At 35.5% G+C, this 23,290-nt stretch overlaps 1 protein-coding gene across 1 annotated transcript in view; it reads left to right on the forward strand.

Annotated features, from left to right (window-relative positions):
* DPYD (dihydropyrimidine dehydrogenase) overlaps positions 1-23,290 on the forward strand; it is an 863,407-nt gene that overhangs the window by 220,534 nt on the left and 619,583 nt on the right. Inside the window, exon 5 of the mRNA XM_058695679.1 lies at positions 2,761-2,922. Within this exon, the coding sequence (XP_058551662.1) occupies positions 2,761-2,922 (162 nt within the window). The remainder of the gene's footprint in view (positions 1-2,760; positions 2,923-23,290) is intronic.

Raw genomic sequence — 23,290 nt, forward strand, 5'->3', positions numbered from 1 at the left:
TTAGCCTCTATCAGTGACACCAGCAAAGGATTTCACAAAGACAGTGTTAAATATGACCAAATTGGAGGAAGAAACAGATTAATCTCTTGATTTAAGACAAAAAGACTCTCACCTTATAACAACTTTTCATTGAATTGATGGAAACATAAAAACTAAGAGAAATATTTTTAAAAGTCATCTAATAAATTATAAAGCATAATTAGTGAGCTAGCTACATGCCCTTCAATTTATACTGAAAACAGCTTTTTGTGTTTTACATAAAGATACATACTATATCTGAAAAATAATACTGCAACTAAATTTTATAATCTATTAGGTAATCACCAGTATTCTTTAGTATTAGAGTATGTCTTGGTCCTTAGGAATATGTGGCCATATATATGACTTTGAATCCTGCCTCTGTCAATTTATATGATCTATGATCCTTTGGCATATTATTTACCCTTCCTACCTCAGTTTCCTTATTTATAATTTGAATTTTATTACACATTCTTATTATGTATTCAGAAAAAGTGTATTGAAGAACACTTCTTATGTGTTAGACATTGCTGTTGGTTGCTAAGGAGACACATTGAGTAAGACAAATACTGTTAAACTGCCATGAACACTATTAAAACCATGCATTAAGACCTATTTTTAAATGTTTTATTTAGTTATGGAATGTCAGTTTGATTCTTTTTAAATAGATCACAGTATTCTGGTTATATTTTTACTTGTTTCTTCTATTTTGTTTGTCTCTTCTTTGTCTGAATTTTCATCAAGATTATTTAAAGTCTTTTTCTTCAAACTCCAGTTTCTGTATCAGATGTGTGGGTCTGCTTGATTGATTTATTTTTACACTGATTATCAGGTATTTAATCCTGTCTCATCTCATGCTTAGAAATTTTTGATTGAGTGTTGGACACCTTATATAAGATGATTGATGATAAAGATTAAATAAAGGCCTGGCAACTTGCTGGTAATGTACTGAGGAGTCAAGAAGTAGTTAAGGTTATTCTTGTTGTTTATTATCGTCAGTATTTTATAGCCTCTAGGAATTTATATTTATGACGAAGGTTGGACATGGAAGCAATGTGTGTGTTTTCAAAGACTTTCAAAAATATTTTAAATAAAGCAAAAGGAGAAATAAACACATTCGCTCCATGTAGTTAAATGCATTATATCATATCTTCTTTTAAACCATATTTTTACAGAAGTTTTATATTTACAGAAAAGTTGTGAAGATAGATAGTACAGAGAATTCCCATATGGACCTGCCTATTATTTTCTCGATTATTAATATCTGATATTAGGATAGCACATTTATTACAATTAATGAAACAATATTTGTATGTTATTGCTATCTAAAATCTATGCTTTTTTTGGATTTCCTTAGTTTTTACCTAGTGCCTTTTTGGGAGGGCCCTGTCCAGAATACATACATACGACAATTAGTTGTCATGTTTCCTTAGCATTATCTTGAGTTTTATATTTTCTTAAAATTATCCTTATTTTTAAAAATTTTTTTAATGTTTGTTTATTTTAGAGACAGAGACAGAGCATGAACGGGGGGAGGGACAGAGAGAGAGGGAGACAGAGTCTGAAGTAGGCTCCAGGCTCTGAGCTGTCAGCACAGAGCCCGATGTGGGGCTCAAACTCACATTGAGATGATGACCTGAGCCAAAGTCAGAAGCTCAACCGACTGAGCCACCCAGGTGCCCCCAAATTATCCTTATTTTTGACGTACTTGACAATTTTGAGGAATACTGGTCAGGTCCAATTCTTACTTTTGATTAGAGAAAAAAATACTTCCAAAATATTCAATTATTCATTCTTAGTAAATAATGATATAGTTGTACAATTTATGAAAAGTTGGGTTCTAAAAACTCTTCATAAAATGAATAGGGTTCTAAGTTATTCTGTAATAGTCAAATGTGTAGAAGGGAGTAATGAGAGATGGCCATGTCAAGGTCTGGTCCAGGAGTGCCTGTATAATGAGTTTTATCTGCATCTTTGGTTAATAGTATGTAATTAAAGGATGATAGTCACTATAGAGAGTCATAACACAGAGTCTCTCTGGACAAGCCAGATGAAAGAGTGAAAGAGGGCTTAGATGCTTTTAATTTAGTTAAATTGAGGATAACCTTTTTGTTTCTTTGTTTTTTAAAGTTTTAAGATTTAGGCTTTAAGTTTGTTCAAACAATCTACCAAACTTACCTTTGTTAAACATGAAAAGAATAATTCTTGTCAGAGTAGGGCTAGGTGCCTTGTGAAAGAAAACTATTTACAGAACATGTATTTATTTTTAAAAAATGGTTATTTATATATTTTGAGGAGTGAGGGAAGAGACAGATGGGGGGTGGCAGAGAGATGGGAAGAGAATTGCAAGCAGACTCTGAAATATTAGAGCTCCCCACATGCCCCACAGGGTGCGACCTCACGAGTTGTGAGATCATGACCTGAACCAAAATCAAGAGTCCAATGCTTAACTGGCTGAACCACCTTAGGTATCCCTACAGAACATTTATAATTTAAATTTCAGTTTTCAAAAATTGATTAATTTTGCATTTATTAATACACCATATATTGAATACTCCCATATGTTAGGTACTCTACTAGTGATTACCTGATATTTCTTCATGGTATAGAGTATTGGAACCTCTGTATCTTATATATGTCTTAATCTTCACTACAATTACCTAATAAAAATTAGGTCATATTTCCAAGGTGTTTAATGTGCACTGTTAAATAATAAAATTTTATTTTATTTTATTTTTGTAGAACTATTATGGAGCTGCTAAGATGATTTTTTCTGACAACCCACTTGGTCTGACCTGTGGAATGGTATGTCCAACCTCTGATCTTTGTGTGGGTGGATGCAATTTATATGCCACTGAAGAGGGACCAATTAATATTGGTGGATTGCAGCAGTTTGCCACTGAGGTATGTATGCTGTACATATTGTTTTTCTTTTCACCCACCCCTAAAGCACAAAAATCTTAAAATAACTTTAATCCTTGGTGCTTTATTGGTACCCAATATTTGTTTTAATATGAAATTTATTGTCAAATTAGTTTCCATACAACACCCAGTGCTCATCCCAAAAAGTGCCCTCCTCAATACCCATCACCCACCCTCCCCTCCCTCCCACCCCCCATCAACCCTCAGTTTGTTCTCAGTTTTTAAGAGTCTCTTATAGTTTGGCTCCCTCCCTCTCTAACATTTTTTTTCCTTCCCTTCCCCCATGGTCTTCTGTTAATTTTTTCAGGATCCACATAAGAGTGAAAACATATGGTATCTGTCTTTCTCTGTATGACTTATTTCACTTAGCGTAACACTCTCCAGTTCCATCCACATTGCTACAAAAGGCCATATTTCATTCTTTCTCATTGCCACGTAGTACTCCGTTGTATATATGAACCATAATTTCTTTATCCATTCATCAGTTGATGGACATTTAGGCTCTTTCCATAATTTGGCTACTGTTGAGAGTGCTGCTATAAACATTGGGGTACAAGTGCCCCTATGCATCAGCACTCGTATCCCTTGGGTCAATTCCTAGCAGTGCTATTGCTGGGTCATAGGGTAGATCTATTTCTAATTTTCTGGGAACCTCCACACTGTTTTCCAGAGTGGCTGCACCAGTTTGCATTCCCACCAACAGTGCAAGAGGGTTCCCGTTTCTCCACATCCTCGCCAGCATCTACAGTCTCCTGATTTGTTCATTTTGGCCACTCTGACTGGCATGAAGTGATATCTGAGTGTGGTTTTGATTTGTATTTCCCTGATGAGGAGTGACGTTGAGCATCTTTTCATGTGCCTGTTGGCCGTCTGGATGTCTTCTTTAGAGAAGTATCTATTCATGTTTTCTGCCCATTTCTTCACTGGATTATTTGTTTTTTGGGTGTGGAGTTCGGTGAGTTCTTTATAGATTTTGGATACTAGCCCTTTGTCTGATATGTCATTTGCAAATATCTTTTCCATTTCATCAGTTGCCTTTTAGTTTTTTTGATTGTTTCCTTTGCAGTGCAGAAGGTTTTTATCTTCATGAGGTCCCAATAGTTCATTTTTGCTTTTAATTTCCTTGCCTTTGGGGATGTGTCAAGTAAGAAATTGCTGCGGCTGAGGTCAGAGAGATTTTTCCCTGCTTTCTCCTCTAGGGTTTTAATGGTTTCCTGTCTCACATTCAGGTCCTTTATCCATTTGGAGTTTGTTTTTGTGAATGGTGTAAGAAAGTTGTCTAGTGTCATCCTTCTGCATGTTGCTGTCCAGTTATCCCAGCACCATTTGTTAAAGAGACTCTTTTATCCATTGGATATTCTTTCCTGCTTTGTCAAAGATTAGTTGGCCATACTTTTGTGGGTCTAGTTCTGGGGTTTCTATTCTATTCCATTGGTCTATGTGTCTGTTTTTGTGCCAATACTATGCTGTCTTGATGATGACAGCTTTGTAGTAGAGGCTACAGTCTGAGATTGTGATGCCTCCTGCTTTGGTCTTCTTCGAAATTACTTTGGCTATTTGGGGTCTTTTTTGGTTCCATACAAATTTTAGGATTGCTTGTTCTAGCTTCGAGAAGAATGCTGGTGCAATTTTGATTGAGATTGCATTGAATGTGTAGATAGTTTTGGGTAGTATTGACATTTTAACAATATTTGTTCTTCCAATCCATGAGCAGAGAATGTTTTTCCATTTCTTTATATCTTCTTCAATTTTCATGATAAGCTTTCTGCAGTTTTCAGCCTACAGATCTATTACATCTTTGGTTAGGTTTATTCCTAGGTATTTTATGCTTCTTGGTGCAATTGTGAAGGGGATCAGTTTCTTTATTTGTCTTTCTGTTGCTTCATTATTAGTGTATAAGAATGCAACATTTTTAATGTGATACACAGCTACAGTGTGTTTTATACCATAAATAATATTGTTATTCAACAATGACTACATAAATTAAACTTTGTAAAACCATATGTCAAATTAGTTATAATCCCAGAAGGTTATTAAAATACTCTGACTGAAAGTTATATAAATAAGAGGATCTGAAAGTAAAATTTATTCATTAACTTTACTTTGGAATGTGGCAGGGACACCCCATTATAAAAAGGCTATTTTGCCTGACTCTTTTTCCTGAAACTCTCTTGAATCCTTATAGCTTGAAATAATATGTCAGTATTATTTTGTGATTTTTTTTAGTAATAGAGGTTGGGGAATTTTCAAAAACCCTGACACTGAATAATATTCTTTAAAATTAAATTTTATAGACTTTTAGAATAGAAACGGGTGTGTTATTTGGATACTAATTTATAAGGAAATAAAATGAAAGTATTTTTCACCATCACACAAGTTTGAGTCCTAGCTTTTCCCTTTTATGAATCCTTTGAAAACAACTGATTCTCTGGGATACCTTATGCTTTCCGGTGTCTTCCGTTTGGAGTCAACTACCAGATCATTTTCCATGTATCATTTAAATGACCAACTTACATCAAGGTTACAGTAAGATTGTATAATCCTTGTGGTCCATTAGCTAGAAGGCCAAATTAAATGCCTTCAACACTAGATTGTTAGTTAATGACTTTCCTATCTGGTTTTGTCAATTTCAACCCAACATATTCTCTCCTTTTTGGACCCTTCACATAATATCTTTCCAGCTTAAGTCTCACTTTGTTTTTAGTAATAAATCAAGGTTACTCCTTCTCTGCTTTCTGACAAGTCAATTCTAATCAAGGGCTCTTGGGAATGAGAAAATAGAAACAGTTTGTTGTGAGTTGTTGCAATAAATTATTGGACTTAATTTCTTTTCTTACCAAACTCAAAATTGTATTAGGCTTATCTTACCATTGTGTGGTATGATCTTTACAACGGAAGAAAATCCTTAGTTGATGGAGAAGATTAACTTGAATTCATCTACATCTTTCTTTGAGGACTCGTTGTTTCTTCATTATAGCAGGGCAAGCTTGCAAGGATGTCATAAGTGAAAAGTTACACAGTATGTATATGAACTAACACTGCATTTCAAAACAAAATGTGTTAAAATAATATGGTTACTTTGTTGGTGACCTGGATGATAGAGAGACAGCATTCCTCTGAGAACTCTCACTTGTTTTTTTCCATTGAGGTATAATTGACATGCATTATTATAACAGTTTCAGGTGTACAACATAGTGATTCAACATTTGTATACATTGTGAAATGATAATTACAGTAAATCTAGTACCATCTGTCACCATACAAAGTTAATGCAATGTTATTGACTATATTCCCCATGCTATACATCACTTCCCATGACTTACTTATTTTATAACTGGAAGTTTGTACTTCTTGATCCCCTTCACCTATTTCTTGCTCTCAGCACCAGTTTGCTCTGGTAACCACCAATCTCTTTTCTGTATATGTAAGTCTAGGTTTTGTTCTGTTTGTTTTGTTTTGTTTTAGATTCCATGTGTTAGTGAAATCATGTGGTATATGTCTTTTTCCATCTGACTTATTTAACTTGGCATAATACTCTCAATATCCATCCATCTTATAGCAAACGACAAGATTTCATTCTTTTATATGCCAGTAATATTCCATTGTATATACATATTACAGTTTCTTTATCCACTGATTTGTTGACGGACATGTAGGTTGTTTCCATATCTTGGCCGTTATGAGTAATAATGCAATGCACATAAAGTGCATATATTTATGAATTAGTATTTTATTTTTCTTTGAATAGTACCTAGTAGTAGAATTGTTTGATCATATGGTAGCTCTGTCTTTAGTTTTTTGATGAACCTCTATAATATTTTTCATAGTGGCTACACCAATTTATGTTCTCACTAACAGTGCACAAGGATTACCTTTTCCACACATCCTTGCCAACACTTGTTATTTTTTTTCTCCTTTTGATAATGGCCTTTCTGACGTGTGTAAGGTGGTATCTCATTGTGGTTTGATTTTCATTTCATTGATGACTAGTGATATTGAACATCTTTTTTTTTATTTTTTTTTTTTATTTTTATTTTTGGGACAGAGAGAGACATAGCATGAATGGGGGAGGGCCAGAGAGAGAGGGAGACACAGAATCGGAAACAGGCTCCAGGCTCTGAGCCATCAGCCCAGAGCCTGACGCGGGGCTCGAACTCACGGACCGCGAGATCGTGACCTGGCTGAAGTCGGACGCTTAACCGACTGCGCCACCCAGGCGCCCCTTGAACATCTTTTTATATGCCTGTTGGCCATCTGCATTTTTTTGGGAAAATGTCTATTTGGATCCACTGCTTATTTTTTTGTATTTTTTATAAAGTTTATTTATTTTAAGAGAGAGAGAGAGAGAGAGAGAGAGATAGAGCACGAGCAGGGGAGAGACAGAGAGAGAGGGAGAGAGAGAATCCCAAGCAGGCTCTGCACTGTCAGTGCAGAGACCACCATGGGGCTTGAACTTATGAACTGTGAGACCATGACCTAGGCTGAAACCAAGAGTTGGATGCTTAACTGACTGAGCCACCCAGGCACCCCTGCTTATTTTTTAATTGAATTGTTTGGGTTTTTTTGTTATATAATTCAATATGTATGCTTTATATATTTTGGATATTAATCCCTTATTGGATATATGATTTACAAACATCTTCTCCCACTCAGTAGATTGTCTTTTCATTTTGTTGATATATTTTTTTTTGCTATGCAGAAGCTTTCTAGTTTGACATAGTCTCTTTTGCTCATTCATTTATTTTATTTTTGCTTTTGTTTCCTTTGTCTTTTGATTCACATCTAAAAATAAAATCATCCAGGCCAATGTCAATGAGTTTGCAACCTATGTTTTCTTGTAGCAGTTTTATGCTTTTGGTCTTACATTCAAGTATTTAATCCATTTTGAGTTTACTTTTTATATATGGTGTAAGAAAATGGTCCAGTTTCATTCCTTTGCATGTAGCTGTCCAGTTTTTCCAACACCTTTTATTGAAGAGGCTGTCTGTGGTTTTATTTTGGGGCTCTCCATTCTTTTCTGTTGATATATGTGTCTGTTTTTATGCCAGTACCATTTTTTTTAATTTTTTTCAACGTTTTTTATTTATTTTTGGGACAGAGAGAGACAGAGCATGAACGGGGGAGGGGCAGAGAGAGAGGGAGACACAGAATCGGAAACAGGCTCCAGGCTCCGAGCCATCAGCCCAGAGCTTGACGCGGGGCTCGAACTCACGGACCGCGAGATCGTGACCTGGCTGAAGTCGGACGCTTAACCGACTGCGCCACCCAGGCGCCCCTATGCCAGTACCATTTTGTTTAGATTACTATAGCTTTGTAGTATAGTTTGAAATCAGAGAGTGTGATACCTCCAACTTTTTATTTACTTCTCAAGCTTGTTTTGGCTATTGGGGGTCTTTTGTGGTTTTGTATTAATTTCACAATTATTTCGTCTAGTTTTGTGAAAAATACCATTGGAGTTTTAATAGAGATTGCATTGAATCTTTAGATTGCTTTGGGTAATATAGGGATTTTAACAATACTAATTCTTTCAGTCCATGAACATTAATATCTTTCTGTTTGTGTCTTCTTCAGTTTGTTTCATTAATGTCTTATAATTTTCAATGTACAGGTGTTTCCCCTCCTTTGTTAAATTTGGTTTTAGGTATTTTATTCTTTTGATGGGATTTGGATGGGATTGTTTTCTTCATTTCTTTCTCTGGTAATTTGTTATTAGTGAATATAAACAAAAATTTTTCTTTTTAAATTTTTTAATGTTTATTTTTGAGAGACAGAGTGTGAGCAGGGGAGGGGCAGAGAGAGAAGAAAACACAGAATCTGGAGGAGGCTCTATGCTCTGAGCTATCAGCACAGAGCCCTAACATGGGGCTCGAACACACGAACTGTGAGATCATGACCTGAGCTGAAGTTGAACACTTAACTGACTGAGCCAATCAGGCGCCCCTATACAATGTATTTTTCTATATTAATTTTAAATCCTGAAACCTTACTGAGTTCATTTATTAGTTCTAACAGTTTTTTGTTGGAGGCCTTAGGGTTTTCTATATAGTATTGTGTCTTCTGCAGATAGTAACAGTTGTACTTCTTTCTTTCCAGTTTAGATGCTTTTTAGTTCTCTTGCCTGATTGCTGTGGATAGGATTTTCAATACTAAGTTGGATAAAGGTGGGAAGAGTGAGCATTCTTGTCTGTTACTGGTCTTAGAGCAAAAGCTTTGAACTTTACACTATTCAGTATGATGTTAGCTGTGGGCTTGTCAATGAGACCTTTATTACGTTGAGATACATTCCTTCTATATGCATTTTTTTAGAGTTTTTATCATCAAAAGGTAGAGAACTTTATGGAATACTTTGCATTTATTGAGATGATCATATAATTTTTATTTTTCAGTTTGTTAGTGTGGTGTATTTCATTGATTTGTAGATGTTGAAAAAATCCTTGCATTTGTGGGATAAATGCCATTTGATCATGATGGATGATCCTTTTAATGTATAGTTGAATTCAATTTGCCAATATTTTGTTAAGGATATTTGCATCTATATTCATCATAGATACCAACCTGTAATGTTTTCTTTGTGTGTATCCTTGTGTGGTTCAGGTAACAGGGTAATGGTCACCTCCTGAAATGAGATTGGAGACGTTCCTTCTCATCGAATTTTTTGGAAGAGTTTGGGAATGATATGTATCAAAGTTTTCAGTGGTTGGTAGAATTAACCAGTGAAGCCATCTGATCTTGGACTTTTGTTTATGGGGAGTTTTCTGATTACTGACTCAGTGTCCTTACTAGTAGATAGTCTGCTCAGATTTTCTATTTTTCCAGGATTCAGTGTTAGAAAATTATGAGTCTCTGTTAATTCATCCATTTCTTCTAGCTTGTCCATTTTGTTGGCATGCAGTTGTTCATAGTAGTCTTATGATCTTTTGCTATTTCTATGGAATCAGTTGAAACTTCTCTTTTATTTATGATTCATTTATTTGAGCTGTCTCTCTCTTCTTTCTATTTCCTTTTTTTAGTCTATTTCATTTATTTCCACTTCGAACTCTATTATTCTCTTATAGAACTTCTAATAACTTGTGATTTTTTATGTTCTTATTTTTGTAATTTCTTTAGGGGTGATATTAAACTGTCTACTAGGGATTTTTCTTGTTTCTTGAGGTAGCCCTGTATTGCCATGAACTTCAATCTTAGACCCACTTGTAAGGCATCTCATAAATTTTGATATGTCATATTTCTGTCTTCATTTGCTCCAGGAATTTTGTTTTTATTTCTCCTTTGTTTTTTCTATGACCCAGTAGTTTTTTCAGTATCATGTTGTTTAATTTCCATTCTTTTATATTTTTTTCCATTTTCTTCTTGTAATTGATTTCTAGTTTCATAGCTTTGTGGTTCAAAAAAATGCTTGATAAGATTTCAGTCTTCTTTAATTTATTGAGACTTGTTTGTGGCCTAACATTATGTATCCTGGAGAATATCCCATGTACATTTGACAAAAATGTGTATCTTGCTGCTTTTGGATGGAATGTTTTGTATATATCTATTAAGTTCATCTGGTCTAATATGTCATTTAAGACCAATATTTCCTTGTTGTTTTTTTTTGTTTAATTAATCTATCCAATGATATAAGTGGGGTGTTAAAGTATTCTACTATTATTTTATTGCTGTAGATTTCTTCTTTATAAATGTTATATCCTTTTGCTGAGTTGACTCCTTTATTATTGGATAGTGCCCCTCTTTGTCTTGTATTACAGTCTTTGTTCTAATGCTTCTTTTTTTATATATATATGACTGTAGCTATGCCAGCTTTATTTTTATTTTAAGTTTATTTATTTTTGAGAGAGAGAGAGAGAGAACGCAAGCAGGGAGGAACAGAGAGAGAGGGAGAGAGAGAGAGCGGAGAGAGAGAGAATCCCAAGCAGGCTCTGCACTGAGAGTGCTGAGAGCATAGAGCCTGATGCGGGGCTTGAACACACCAACTGGGAGATCATAACCTGAGCCTAAATCAAGAGTTGGACACTTAACAGACTGAGCCACCCAGGTGCCCCCCATGCGATATCTTTTTTTATACCTTCACTTTCAATCCATATGTCCTTACTTCTGAAGTGAATCTCTCATAGGCAGTATAAAGATGCATCTTATTTTTTACCCATTCATCTACTCTATGTCTTTTGATTGGAGAAATTAATCTACTTATATTTAAAGTAATTATGTGGGGCGCCTGGGTGGCGCAGTCGGTTAAGCGTCCGACTTCAGCCAGGTCACGATCTCGCGGCCCGTGAGTTCGAGCCCCGCGTCGGGCTCTGGGCCGATGGCTCAGAGCCTGGAGCCTGTTTCCGATTCTGTGTCTCCCTCTCTCTCTGCCCCTCCCCCGTTCATGCTCTGTCTCTCTCTGTCCCAAAAAAATAAATAAAAAAACGTTGGAAAAAAAAAAAAATTTAATAAAAAAAAAAAATAATAAAGTAATTATGATAGGTATGTACTTACTGCTACTGATTTATTGCTTTTTTTCAAGTTGTTTAAGTATTTCCCCCCTGAGTCTCTTATCTACTCTTTCTCTCCTCTTTTGTGGTTTGTTGGCTTACTTTAATGTTATGTTTAGATTGCTTCCTCATTTTCTTTGTTGTATTTACTCTATATTTTTGATTTGTGGTTATTTTAAGGTTCATGTATATCATCCTATGTGTATTATACTTTTTTGAGTTGTAGCGAAGTAAGTTTAAATGCATTCTAAATCTCTACCTTTTTACTCTCCCCAGCAAACTTTATATTTTTAATGTCACATTTTATATCTTTTTATTTTGTGTATTAGCTATTATTTTTTTCAAATTTTAGTACTTTAGCTTTGGTCAGTCCACTACCTTTAATGTATTTACCTTTTCCAGTAAGATTTTTACCTTTGTACATTTTCCTTTTATTAAACAGTGTCATTTCTTTTCAGCTTGAGAAGTTCCTTTAATATTTTTTGTAAGACCAGTTTAGTAATGCTGAACATTTTTGGCTTTTGTTTGTATTGAAAGCCCTTTTTCTCTCTCTCAATTCTGAATGATAACCTTGCTGGGTAGACTTTTCTTAGTTGGAAGTTTTTCTCCTAGCACTTTGAATATGTCATGTCGCTTCTTTTTGTCTTACAGTTTCTCCTGAGAAATTTCCTGATATTCTCATGGGATTTCCTTTGTATGTAGCAATTTGCTTTTTTCTCTTGCTACTTTTAAGATTCTCTATTTATCTTTAAGTATATATTTTTTATTTTCTTAATGTTTACTTATTTTTGAGAGGGGGGGCAGAGAGAAAGGGAGACACAGAATCTGAAGCAGTCTTCAGGCTCTGAGCTGTCAGCACAGAGCCTGACGCAGGGCTTAAACTCACTGACCACAAGATCGTGACCTGAGCCAAAGTCAGACACTTAACCGACTGAGCCACTGAGGCGCCCCAATCTTTAAGTATATTTTAATTATAATTATAATTTTAATTATAATGTGTCTTGGTGCCACTCTTCTTGGGTTCATCTAAATTGGAAATCTCTCAGCTTCTTGGACCTAGGTGTCTTTTAGGGAACTTTACATCTTCTTCCCCTTTTTCTTTTCTCCTCTGCCAATGCCTTCATCTCCAGAGAGAGTTACCACTATCCCCTTCCTCTCTGGCAGTTGCTTTTAGATTAGTAAATAAATCTCTTCACCTATGAGAGAAGTGTTCAAATTGCTATTTTTTTTCATTGGGTTTCAGGATGAGTGGGACTGCATTCCTTTAAAGAGGAAATCTCAATTTTTGATATCATTTTGGGTCCCTTGGACTTCAGACACTCTGTTTTTCTAAATTAGATGTTTTAGGGGTTCATCTCAGTGGTGTGGATCCCAGGAGTTGAGGTGAGTGATGTGGGACACCAGCCCTTCACTAATTTAGGGGAAGCACTGAACTGGTGAGAAGCCTCACTTTTATATGTTGCTGCAACAGGGGTAGGTTTTTTTGTTGAGACCATATCTGCTCTCCTGCCTGCCTCAATATGGTCTTTTTACCCTTTGTTTGTGGAGAATAACATCATCTAGTATTTCAATATTTTTCAGAGGGAAATGATTCATATATAACTTTAGACTTTGTCTGTCCATGGGAGGGGGTGAGTTCAGAATCTTCCTATTCCACCATCTTGCAGAAATCCCCCTTTTCAACCCTCATTTGTTTTTAATGAAGTTCCTTCCTCCTCTTCCCAAAGTAAAATTGTTTGTTTGGTGGGTTTTGCTTGTGTGTTTTGTTTTGTTTTGTTTTGTTTTGTTTTGTTTTGTTTTAAGACATAGCGTAGATTAGAATGGCATCAAATGCATTTTTAAGTGATTTGTGGAGTTTAAAAAAGGAATGTATCTTTTATACTTCAATTATACTTTACAAAATAATGGCTTCAAATATATCTGTCAGATCATAAATTAGTCTTGTAATGGAACTACGAAGAAAAGCTCTTTCTCTCTTTTTTTTAAGTTGGCCTCAGTGCAAGATGCTTTATAAAATTTTGTATTCATAAGTCAGTGGATGGTTTACTTGAAATTACCCAACTGTCAGTGTTGTTATGAAGATAAGCAAAACACAAACAACGTATTAATTGACTGCCAATGAAAAGAAAAAGTATAATGTGAAAAATGCTATTCTTTAAAACTACTAAACTATTGATATGAGTACTTAAGTTGAAGTAGAACATGATGTAAATACTTTTATTTATTTTAGTTTGATAAAACAGTAATTGATTTTTGACCTTTAAAGAAATATGGATCTATTTTTCAACCAAATTAAGGAAAGGTTAGGAAAGCAGACTAAAATAGTATGATACTTTTCAAATTTGTTTTTCCTATAATTTATAAGTGATTTTGAAAATATCAACTTTGTAGTCTGCCATTATTGGTTAAATCCATACCTTATACTTTTCTATTTGAACATGGGCATATGGAACCTAGAGAATGTAATAGAAAAGAAATAAATCACACAAAGGATAGCTGCAGTAGAATCAGGAGACCACCTGCTTTTTTGTTGTTGGTCTGTCTTGTCATTATTATTCAATACCTTCCTATCCCCACATTTGCAGTCACCTTGCTTCAGACACTTTTGTGTGCCTGTGGGACAAATAGGCTGTGGGTGATTCTGACTCCCTATGAAGCAGTTTTTCCTAGTTCAGTTAGATATAACAATATTACCTCAATAAAATACATGGAAATAATAGTTTGGTGTGGATTTTCTTTGCAATCTCATGAGGGTTTTAAAATTTTTCCAAACAAATGTAGCCCTTAATATTGCTGGTCCAGAAAATTATGAATTTTTGGAAATATATTAGAACTGTTAGAATATATAACAATTATGGAATTGTTATCTGAAAACATTGTTTGGTTTTCACAATAAACATTCTATGAGATTATTCATTTTAATATATATCAAATATACTGTTTTATGTGGCATATACTTCTTGGGATTGCATGTTTAATTTTGTTTTTATACTTTTAGTTAAGAATGGGACTCACAAATGGAATTCCAGAGTAAATCAGATGACTCACTGAGAACCAAACTACTCTTTAGATTTTTTTAAATTGTATTTCCCAGTAGGTTTTTTATATCACCTTTCATTTGATATAACTCAGTTCTTGTCTTACCATCATACTGTATCCATCATCATACACTACTTTTATTTCTATATTTTACTGGTTAGACACAATTCATATCAAATCGATCAGTGTCTAAAGTACAATAAAAATACAATAATGCAATTCCAATAGCCAGGTATTATAAGCCTACATTAAGAGACATTTTATAATTATGTAAATTACATCAACATTTATATTTTGCTTGAATACTACAGTATATGTGTTGGAAAATTGGAAATGAAGGAGGAACAATGCTTACTTGAGTTAATTGTGATTTAATAAGACAAATCTTGTTTCCATCATAACTTCATTTTGAATGTGGAGGTCACTAAAAGCTTAAAGTTTTGCCTTCTACAAGCATGTAGGGGAAAATATAGAAACATGTTTATAATATAAAATAGAGTATTGCATGTTCTCTCAAATAATATATTTTTGAGGTACATTTCAGTTGTCAAGTAGAAGAGTAGAGACAAAGAAAAAGAGTAAGTATTATTCTCAAATTAAAACCATTATCAAAAAAAATACATAGGGGCGCCTGGGTGGCGCAGTCGGTTAAGCGTCCGACTTCAGCCAGGTCACGATCTCGCGGTCTGTGAGTTCGAGCCCCGCGTCAGGCTCTGGGCTGATGGCTCGGAGCCTGGAGCCTGTTTCTGATTCTGTGTCTCCCTCTCTCTCTGCCCCTCCCCGTTCATGCTCTGTCTCTCTCTGTCCCAAAAATAAATAAAAAACGTTGAAAAAAAAAATACATAAACTGAAAGGTGAGATTGGATATACTCTGTGTATGTTGATTGTTTTATAAGTAAGATAATCAAATGACTGATATACTATAAAGAGTGAGCAAGGACATTATTAATAATTAATTCAGTGCATCAGGCACAAACCAGGATTATCCCAGGAAAACTGGGTTGTATGAAAATTCAGTGTAGTAAGTTCCCACTAGGTAAGGATTCAGTTAATGAAACAAACATTGGTTGAGTATTGATTAGAATTAAGTATTGTTATAGGCTACTTCTGAACTGCAGGGCCTGAGAACCTGCAGTGTTTCTCAGGAAATAACACAAGCCAACAACTAAAATTTTGTAGCAAACTTAATAAGACATATTGCATTTCCATTAGGGTCTTTGGACTGATAATTCAATCTTCATTAGTTTCTGGTTTTAGAGGTGATTAGACCTTAGTACAAAGGAAAGGATCAGGCAGGGGAAATGTGGAGTTACAAAAGTATACCATACTTGCATAGCATTTCAGTGCATTTTTGTAATATTTCACTGTAAAATGTTGACAAACCACCCTGGAGACATGTAAACTAGGCAATATTTTCCCCATTTCAGACATAAGGAAACTAAGGGTCAAAGTGATTGAAAAATAGTTAACATTAAGCAAACTTCTGTTGCCCTGGACAGTGTTAGGTACTTCACTTAGAATTTAACTAATCTGCAAAATAACACTTCAGGTAGATGTTATCCTGTCTATTCTTTGCAACCCAGGGCTCCATGAAATTAGTAACTTCCCCAAACTCACATTTAATAAAGGTAGATGTAGAATACAATGCTAGTGCTTTAATTTCCATCATTTCTCAGACTCTCACATGCCCCAGATAATGTTGTCATCAATACAAACCCATTGTAAATGGAGGTTTTCTGGCTGCAAGTTCAGAGTATTGGACTTTCTTAGTTTAGCAACATTTATCTCAGTCACTGTACCTCACAACTCACAAAATGAGGTTCTGTGTGAAGAAGGTTCTGTGCTTCTGTATGAAGCAGCTATATTAAAATAGATTGTTAAGATGAATGCATGTAGCTTAGTTGTTTCTTTTGTTTATGAATGTTACTAGAAAGCCTTTATTTTATTTATTATTTTTCTGGCCAGTTATGAATTATTGTATATACAAGGCCCAGGTTTTGTGGGGCATAAGATGATAAACTTGGGGTTCCTTCTATAATAAAAAATTACAAAAAAACACTACTATAACATTTAGATACAGTGCTTTGAAAGGGGCCCAGGCTATGAGGGGCCATGAAGCTTAAGATTATATCTTAAGTTTTATTGTATTTGGAAAGCCTCAGCCTGATTTGATGATAGCTGGTCTATAAGTAAATTTAGGAATGAGCCTAGCACATTTATGATACAGATTGACAAAGTGGTCAATAAAATCTGTTAGTTCAGGTACCTAATCTAAAACGAAGATAAACTACCATGATAATGAATAATAAACAATATTTATGGCTAATCCCTTTTGCAGGTCATTTATAAATAGAATATGGATTAGAGAATAACTTTTAGATTAATTACATCTCAATCTTGCCTTATTGTCCCAAACTTGAATCATCTTTGAATAAAATTTCTCAAATACTACTCCTATTTATTTCCAGAATTACTGGTATTTTGTGAATACAGTTTGTACAAGAAAATAATTATTTCCGGTAGAAATAAGATGTACATGAAAAATGTACACTGAACAGTAATAACATCAATAATTTGTACCATAGTGAAATGTAGCTCTTGTGGATACAAATACAAGTAATATCTGTTAAGGCTTGATTTGTGTCTCTCCTTTTGTTCTTTATGCAGTGGTTAATAGAAAAGAACAGTGTCTTGATAGATTTCACTACATATCTGACATTCCTCTCCAAAATACTTTAGAAATCTATTAAGACTACTCAGTGCTCGCACAATGATTGATAATAAAACTGTAGGACTAGATATATTGCTAGATGACTTTTATCACAATATTTTAGTTTATTTTAAAACTACTTATCACTATCTAGACCTTGAAGACATAAAAATAAGTTTCCAAGATTTGGGCAATAACTTTGAAATGTACCAGAATTATATACTTGTTAAGATTATTTTCTATGACTTTTTTCCCCTGAATTTTTTTTTTCTTAAGTCCAAATACATACTCTTGCGGGCAGCTTACAGTTTAGAATGATGTATTTTTATTGGTTTTAGTTTTAACAACTTAAAAATACATATTTTCATAAATATATTTGATGACTAGAAGTATAAAAAAGTAGAAAACAGTGATATTATAATAATATGGATCACTTGTAAGAGGCATGAGTTAAGATGTAAATAACCCAAAGAGAATTCAAGATGGTGGAGCAGCATGGAGACCCTGAACTCTTCCCATTCCTGAAATACAGCCAGATCAGCATCAAACCATTTTGCACACCTAGGAAATTGATCTGAGGATAAACACAACAATCTGCATAACTTCAGGCACATAACTCAGCAGGTACATGGTGTGGAAAGGTTAACTGGGGGAGAGGAAAGCTGTAGAGGGTAGGGAGCTGTTTTTGCAGAGAGAGAACAGACAAAGAGAAAGGGGGAGAGTGGTGTGCTGGGATCATGCAAGAAAAGCAGTTCTCTAAAAGTAGCTTTTAGAGAGAAAGAGAGAGAAAGAGTGAAAACAGTCTCAGGGGACTGAACAAGAAATCTGTTCCCCAAAACCATTGATAGGAAGAAAGTTGAGGGTTTTGATACCATTAAGATTCTATAAACAGTGGAGCACAGCAGAAATTCTAGAGCTCAGTGCCTGGTGGTGCTCTGCTGAGGAAATAAGGTGAATCACCAGGAGCAGGCAGTGTGGTCTGAGGGGTCCGTTTGCCACACGAGGAGAAGCAGTTCCTTTGCTCGGAGAGCATTTGGTAGAGGCAATACAGCCTCCCCACAGGCAAAGATCCCAGCAGACCCTGGAGAGCAGCCACATTTGCTGGCATTGGGACAAAGACACCAGAGTGTGGTGAAAACTAGCACCAGCTGTGTGTTGTGGTTGCCATCATCTCTGAACCTCTACTGCTGCACACCGCACAATAACACAAACATTCTCTAGGCAAGCCGGCACTGGCCATTGCTCAACAAGAACCTTCTGCAGAGAGTCCGCATGGGTCCAAGCCATGGGGATCTCTGAAGTATGGGATTTTGAAACACAACCCCATCTGAGATGAAACTCTGGAGAGAGATGCCACCTGGCATGTCCATGTCCACCTAGACATGGACAGGGCAGAGGCAGGGAGTGGACAGAGGCGTAAGACAAATGAGGGGTGCTTGATCGCGGGTTGGTGAGAGTGTAAAATTCCTGTGCCAGAGACTAAGGACCTGGGTGAAGCCATTTCCACCTCTCCCACTCGCACATGCACACCACACTGATCCACCGCAATAACCTAAGCGGTGCCGCCTAGTGGAGAATGGAGCCATTGCACCAAGTCATGCCCAACTGTGCCCTCTGAGCTATTTTAGTATATAAATTTTGTTTTTATTTTTAAATTTTTTCTTACCTTTTTTCTTTCCCTTTTTTCTCTATTAAGCTTCTTTCAATATGCAGACCAAACCACACCTAGGATCTAGCTTCCTTTATTTCATTTTTTGTTTTGATTTTAATTTTTTAATTTTTATTTATTTTTTAAATTATTTTTTAAAGTTTTTATTTATTACTTTATTCATTTTTGTCTTCTTCCAAAATGACAAAAGGAAGGAATTCACCCCAAAAGAAAGAGGAGGAAAAATCACAGCCAGAGCCTTAATCAACACAGATATAAGCAAGATTTCTGAACTAGAAGTTAGAATCATGATAATAAAAATACTAGTTGGGGTTGAAAAAACTCACAGAATCCCTTTCTGTGTAGATAAAAGAAATAAAATCTCATCAGGATGAAGTTAAAAATGCTATAACCAAGATAAAATCTTGAATGGATACCACAACAGAGAGGATGGATGAAGCAGAGCAGCGCATCAGCGATTTAGATGACAAAATTCTGGAGAATAATGAAGCAGAAAAACAAGGGAAACAAAGGCAAAAGAGTACGATACAAGACTTAGAGAACTCAATGACTAATTAAAAAGAAATAACATCCTAGGGGCACCTGGATGGCTAAGTGTTCGACCCTTGGTTTCAGCTCAGGTTATGATCTCATGGTTTGTGAGTGTAAGCCCCACATCAGGCTCTGCATTGCCAGTGTGGAGCCTGCTTAGGATTCTTTCTCACTTCCTCTCTCTCTGACCCTCCCTGCTAGCTTTCTCATTCTCTCCAAGTAAATAAATAACCATTAAAAAAAAAACCAAACAAACAAAAAATCTGAATCATAGGAATCCCGGAAGATGAAGAGAGAAAAAAGTACAGAAGGTTTATAGTGGAAAACTGTCCTACTTGGGGGAAAGACACAGACATCAAAATCCAAGAATCACAGAGAACTCCCATTAGAGTACAACAAAAACTGACCACCACCAAGGCATATCATAGGCAAATTCACAAAATACACAGATAAGGAAAGAATTATGAAAGTGCCAAGGGGCAAAAAAAAGTCCTTAACCTATAACGGAAGACAGATCAGTTTTGCAGAGAAACTTGGCAGGCCAGAAAGGAGTGGCAGGATATATTCAATGGCTAAATTGGAAAAAATATACAGCCAAGAATTCTTTATCCAGCAAGGTTCTCATTCAAAATAGAATAAGAAAGGGGCGCCTGGGTGGCTCAGTCGGTTAAGCGTCTGACTTCAGCTCAGGTCACGATCTCACAGTCCGTGAGTTCAAGCCCCGCATCGGGCTCTGGGCTGATGGCTCAGAGCCTGGAGCCTGCTTCCGATTCTGTGTCTCCCTCTCTCTCTGCACCTCCCCCGTTCATGCTCTGTCTCTCTCTGTCTCAAAAATAAATAAACGTTAAAAAAAATTAAAAAAAAAATAGAATAAGAGATAAAGAGATTCCCAGACAAACAAAAACTAAAGGAGTTCATGACCACTAAAACGGTCCTGCAAGATATTTTAAGGGGGACCCTTTTGGTGGAGAAAAGATGAAACAAAATGAAAAGACCAAAAGCAACAAAGATTGGAAAGGACCAGATAGCATCATCAGAAACATCAACTCAACAGGCAATACAATGGCACTAAATACATATCTCTCAGTACTCACTCTAAATGTCAGTGGGCTCAATGCTCCAATAAAAACACATAGGGTATCAGAATGGATAAGAAAAGAAGACCCAGAGAGCCAAAGCATAAGAGACTGTTAAAAATTGAGAACAAACTGAGGGTTGATGGGGAGTGGGAGGGAGGGCAGGGTGGGTGATGGGTATTGAGGGGGGCACCTTTTGGGATGAGCACTGGGTGTTGTATGGAAACCAATTTGACAGTAAATTTCATATATTAAAAAATAAAAAAAAAGAAAAAAAGAAAAAAAAAAAGAAAAGAAGACCCATCTATGTGCTGCTTATAAGAGACTCATTTTAGACCTAAAGACACCTGTAAATTGAAAGTAAGTGGATGGAGAACCATCTATCATGCTAATGGTCATCCAAAGAAAGCTGGTGTAGCCATACTTAAATCGGACAGACTAGATTTTGAACTAAAGACAGGAACAAGAAATGAAGAAGGACAATAAATCATATTTAAGGGGTCTGCCACCAAGAGGATCTAACAATTGTACATATTTATGCCCCCATTGTGAAAGAACTCAAATATATAAATCAATTAATCACAAACATGAAGAAACTCATTGGTAACATTACCATAATAGTAGGGACATTGTAAATTTGGAAATTTGAAAAGACCATGAATACTTGGAGATTAAAGAACATCCTGCTAAAAAATTAATGGGTTAACCAAGACAATAAAGAGGAAATTAAAAAGTACTTGGAAGCCAAGGAAAATGAAAACACGACAACCCCAAACCTCTGGGATACAGCAAAGGCAGTTATAAGAGGGAAGTATATAGCAATCCAGGCATTCTGAAAGAAGGAAGAAAGGTTCCAAATGATGAACCTAAACTTATACCTATGGGGCTGAAAAAAGAACAGCAAATAAAGCCCAAAACCATCAGAAGAAGGGAAATAGTAAAGATTAGAGCAGAAATCAATGATATTAAAAAAAAAAAAAGTAGAACAACTCAATGAAACCAAGAGCTGATTCTTTGAAACAGTTTACAAAATTGATAAAAAACTTAGCCATACTGATCAAAAAGAAAAAGGAAAAGACCCAAATAATTAAAATCACAAATGAAAGAAGAGAGATCACAACCAATACCACAGATATAGAAACAATAAGAGAATATTAGGAGCAATTATATGCCAACACACTGGGCAATCTGGAAGAAATGGACAGATTCCTAGAAATATAAAAACTACCAAAACTGGAAAAGGAAGAAATAGAAAATTTGAACAGACCTATAAACAGTAAAGAAACTGAATCAGTAATCAAAAATCTCCCAGCAAATAAGAATCTAGGGCTGGATGGCTTTCAAGGGGAAATTCTACCAAACATTTAAAGAAGAGTTAACACCTATTCTTTTGAAGCTGTTTCAGAAAATAGAAATGGGAGGAAAACTCCCGAACTCATACTACAAGGCCAGCATTACCTTGATTCCAAAACCAGACAAAGACCTCACTAAAAAAGAGAACTATAGACCAATTTCCCTGATAACTGGGAGCAAAAATTCTCAGTAAGGTACTAGCCAACCGGATGCAACAATTCTTTAAAAGAATTATTCACCATGATCAAGTGGCATTTATTCCTGGGATGCAGGACTGGTTCAATATCCACAAATTAATCGATGTGATACATTATATTAATAAAGGATAAGAATGACTTGATCCTCTCAATGGATGCTGAAAAATCATTTGACAAAATGCGGCATCCGTTCTTGATAAAAACCCTCAAGAAAGTAGGGATAGAAGGATCATACCTCAAGATCATAAAGACCATATATGAAAGAACCACTGCTAATATCATCCTCAATGTGGAAAAATTGAACGCTTTCCTCCTTAGGCCAGGAACACGACAAGAATAGCCATTCTCACCACTGTTATGCAACAGTGTTTGAAGTTCTAGCTTCAGCAGTCAGACAACACAAAGAAATTAAAAGGCATCCAAATTGGCAAGGAAGAAGTCAGACTTTCACTCTTTGCAGATGACATGATACTCTATATGGAAAACAAAAAAGACTCCATCAAAAAACTGCTATAACTGATACATGAATTCAGCAGCATTGCAGTATATAAAATCAATGTACAGAAACCTGTTGCATTTCTATACAGTAATGAAACATCAAAAAGAGAAATCAAGGAATTGATCCCATTCACAATTGCACCAAAAAACATAAATTACCTAGGAATAAACCTAACCAAAGAGATGGAAAATCTATACACTTAAAATTATAGAAAGCTTATGAAACAAATTGAAGAGGACACAAAAAATGGAAAAACATTCCATAGTCATGGATTGGAAGAACAGTCATTGTTAAAACGTCAATACTACCCAAAGCAATCTACATATTCAATGCAATGCCTATCAAAATGACACCAGCATTCTTCACAGAGCTTGAACAAATAATCCTAAAATTTGTATGGCACCAGAAAAGACCCTATGTAGCCAAAGCAATCCTGAAAAAGAAAACCAAAGCTGGAGGCATCACAATTCTGGACTTAAAGCTGTATTACAAAGCTGTAGTCATCAAGACAGTATGATACTGGCACAAAAACACACACATAGATCAATGTAATAGAATAGAGAACCCAGAAATGGGTCCACAAACGTATGGCCAACTAATTTTTGAAAAAGCAGAAAAGAATATACAATGGAAAAAAAGACAGTCTCATCAGCAAATGGTGTTGGGAAAGCTGGGCAACGACATGCAGAAGAATGAACCTGGACCACTTTCTTATACTGTACACAAAAGTCAACTCAAAATGGATGAAAGACCCAAATATAAGACAGGAAGCCATCAAAATCCTAGAGGAGAAAACAAGCAA

This window comes from Neofelis nebulosa, chromosome 2, assembly GCF_028018385.1.
Source record: "Neofelis nebulosa isolate mNeoNeb1 chromosome 2, mNeoNeb1.pri, whole genome shotgun sequence".
Classification (NCBI taxonomy): Eukaryota; Metazoa; Chordata; class Mammalia; order Carnivora; family Felidae; genus Neofelis; species Neofelis nebulosa.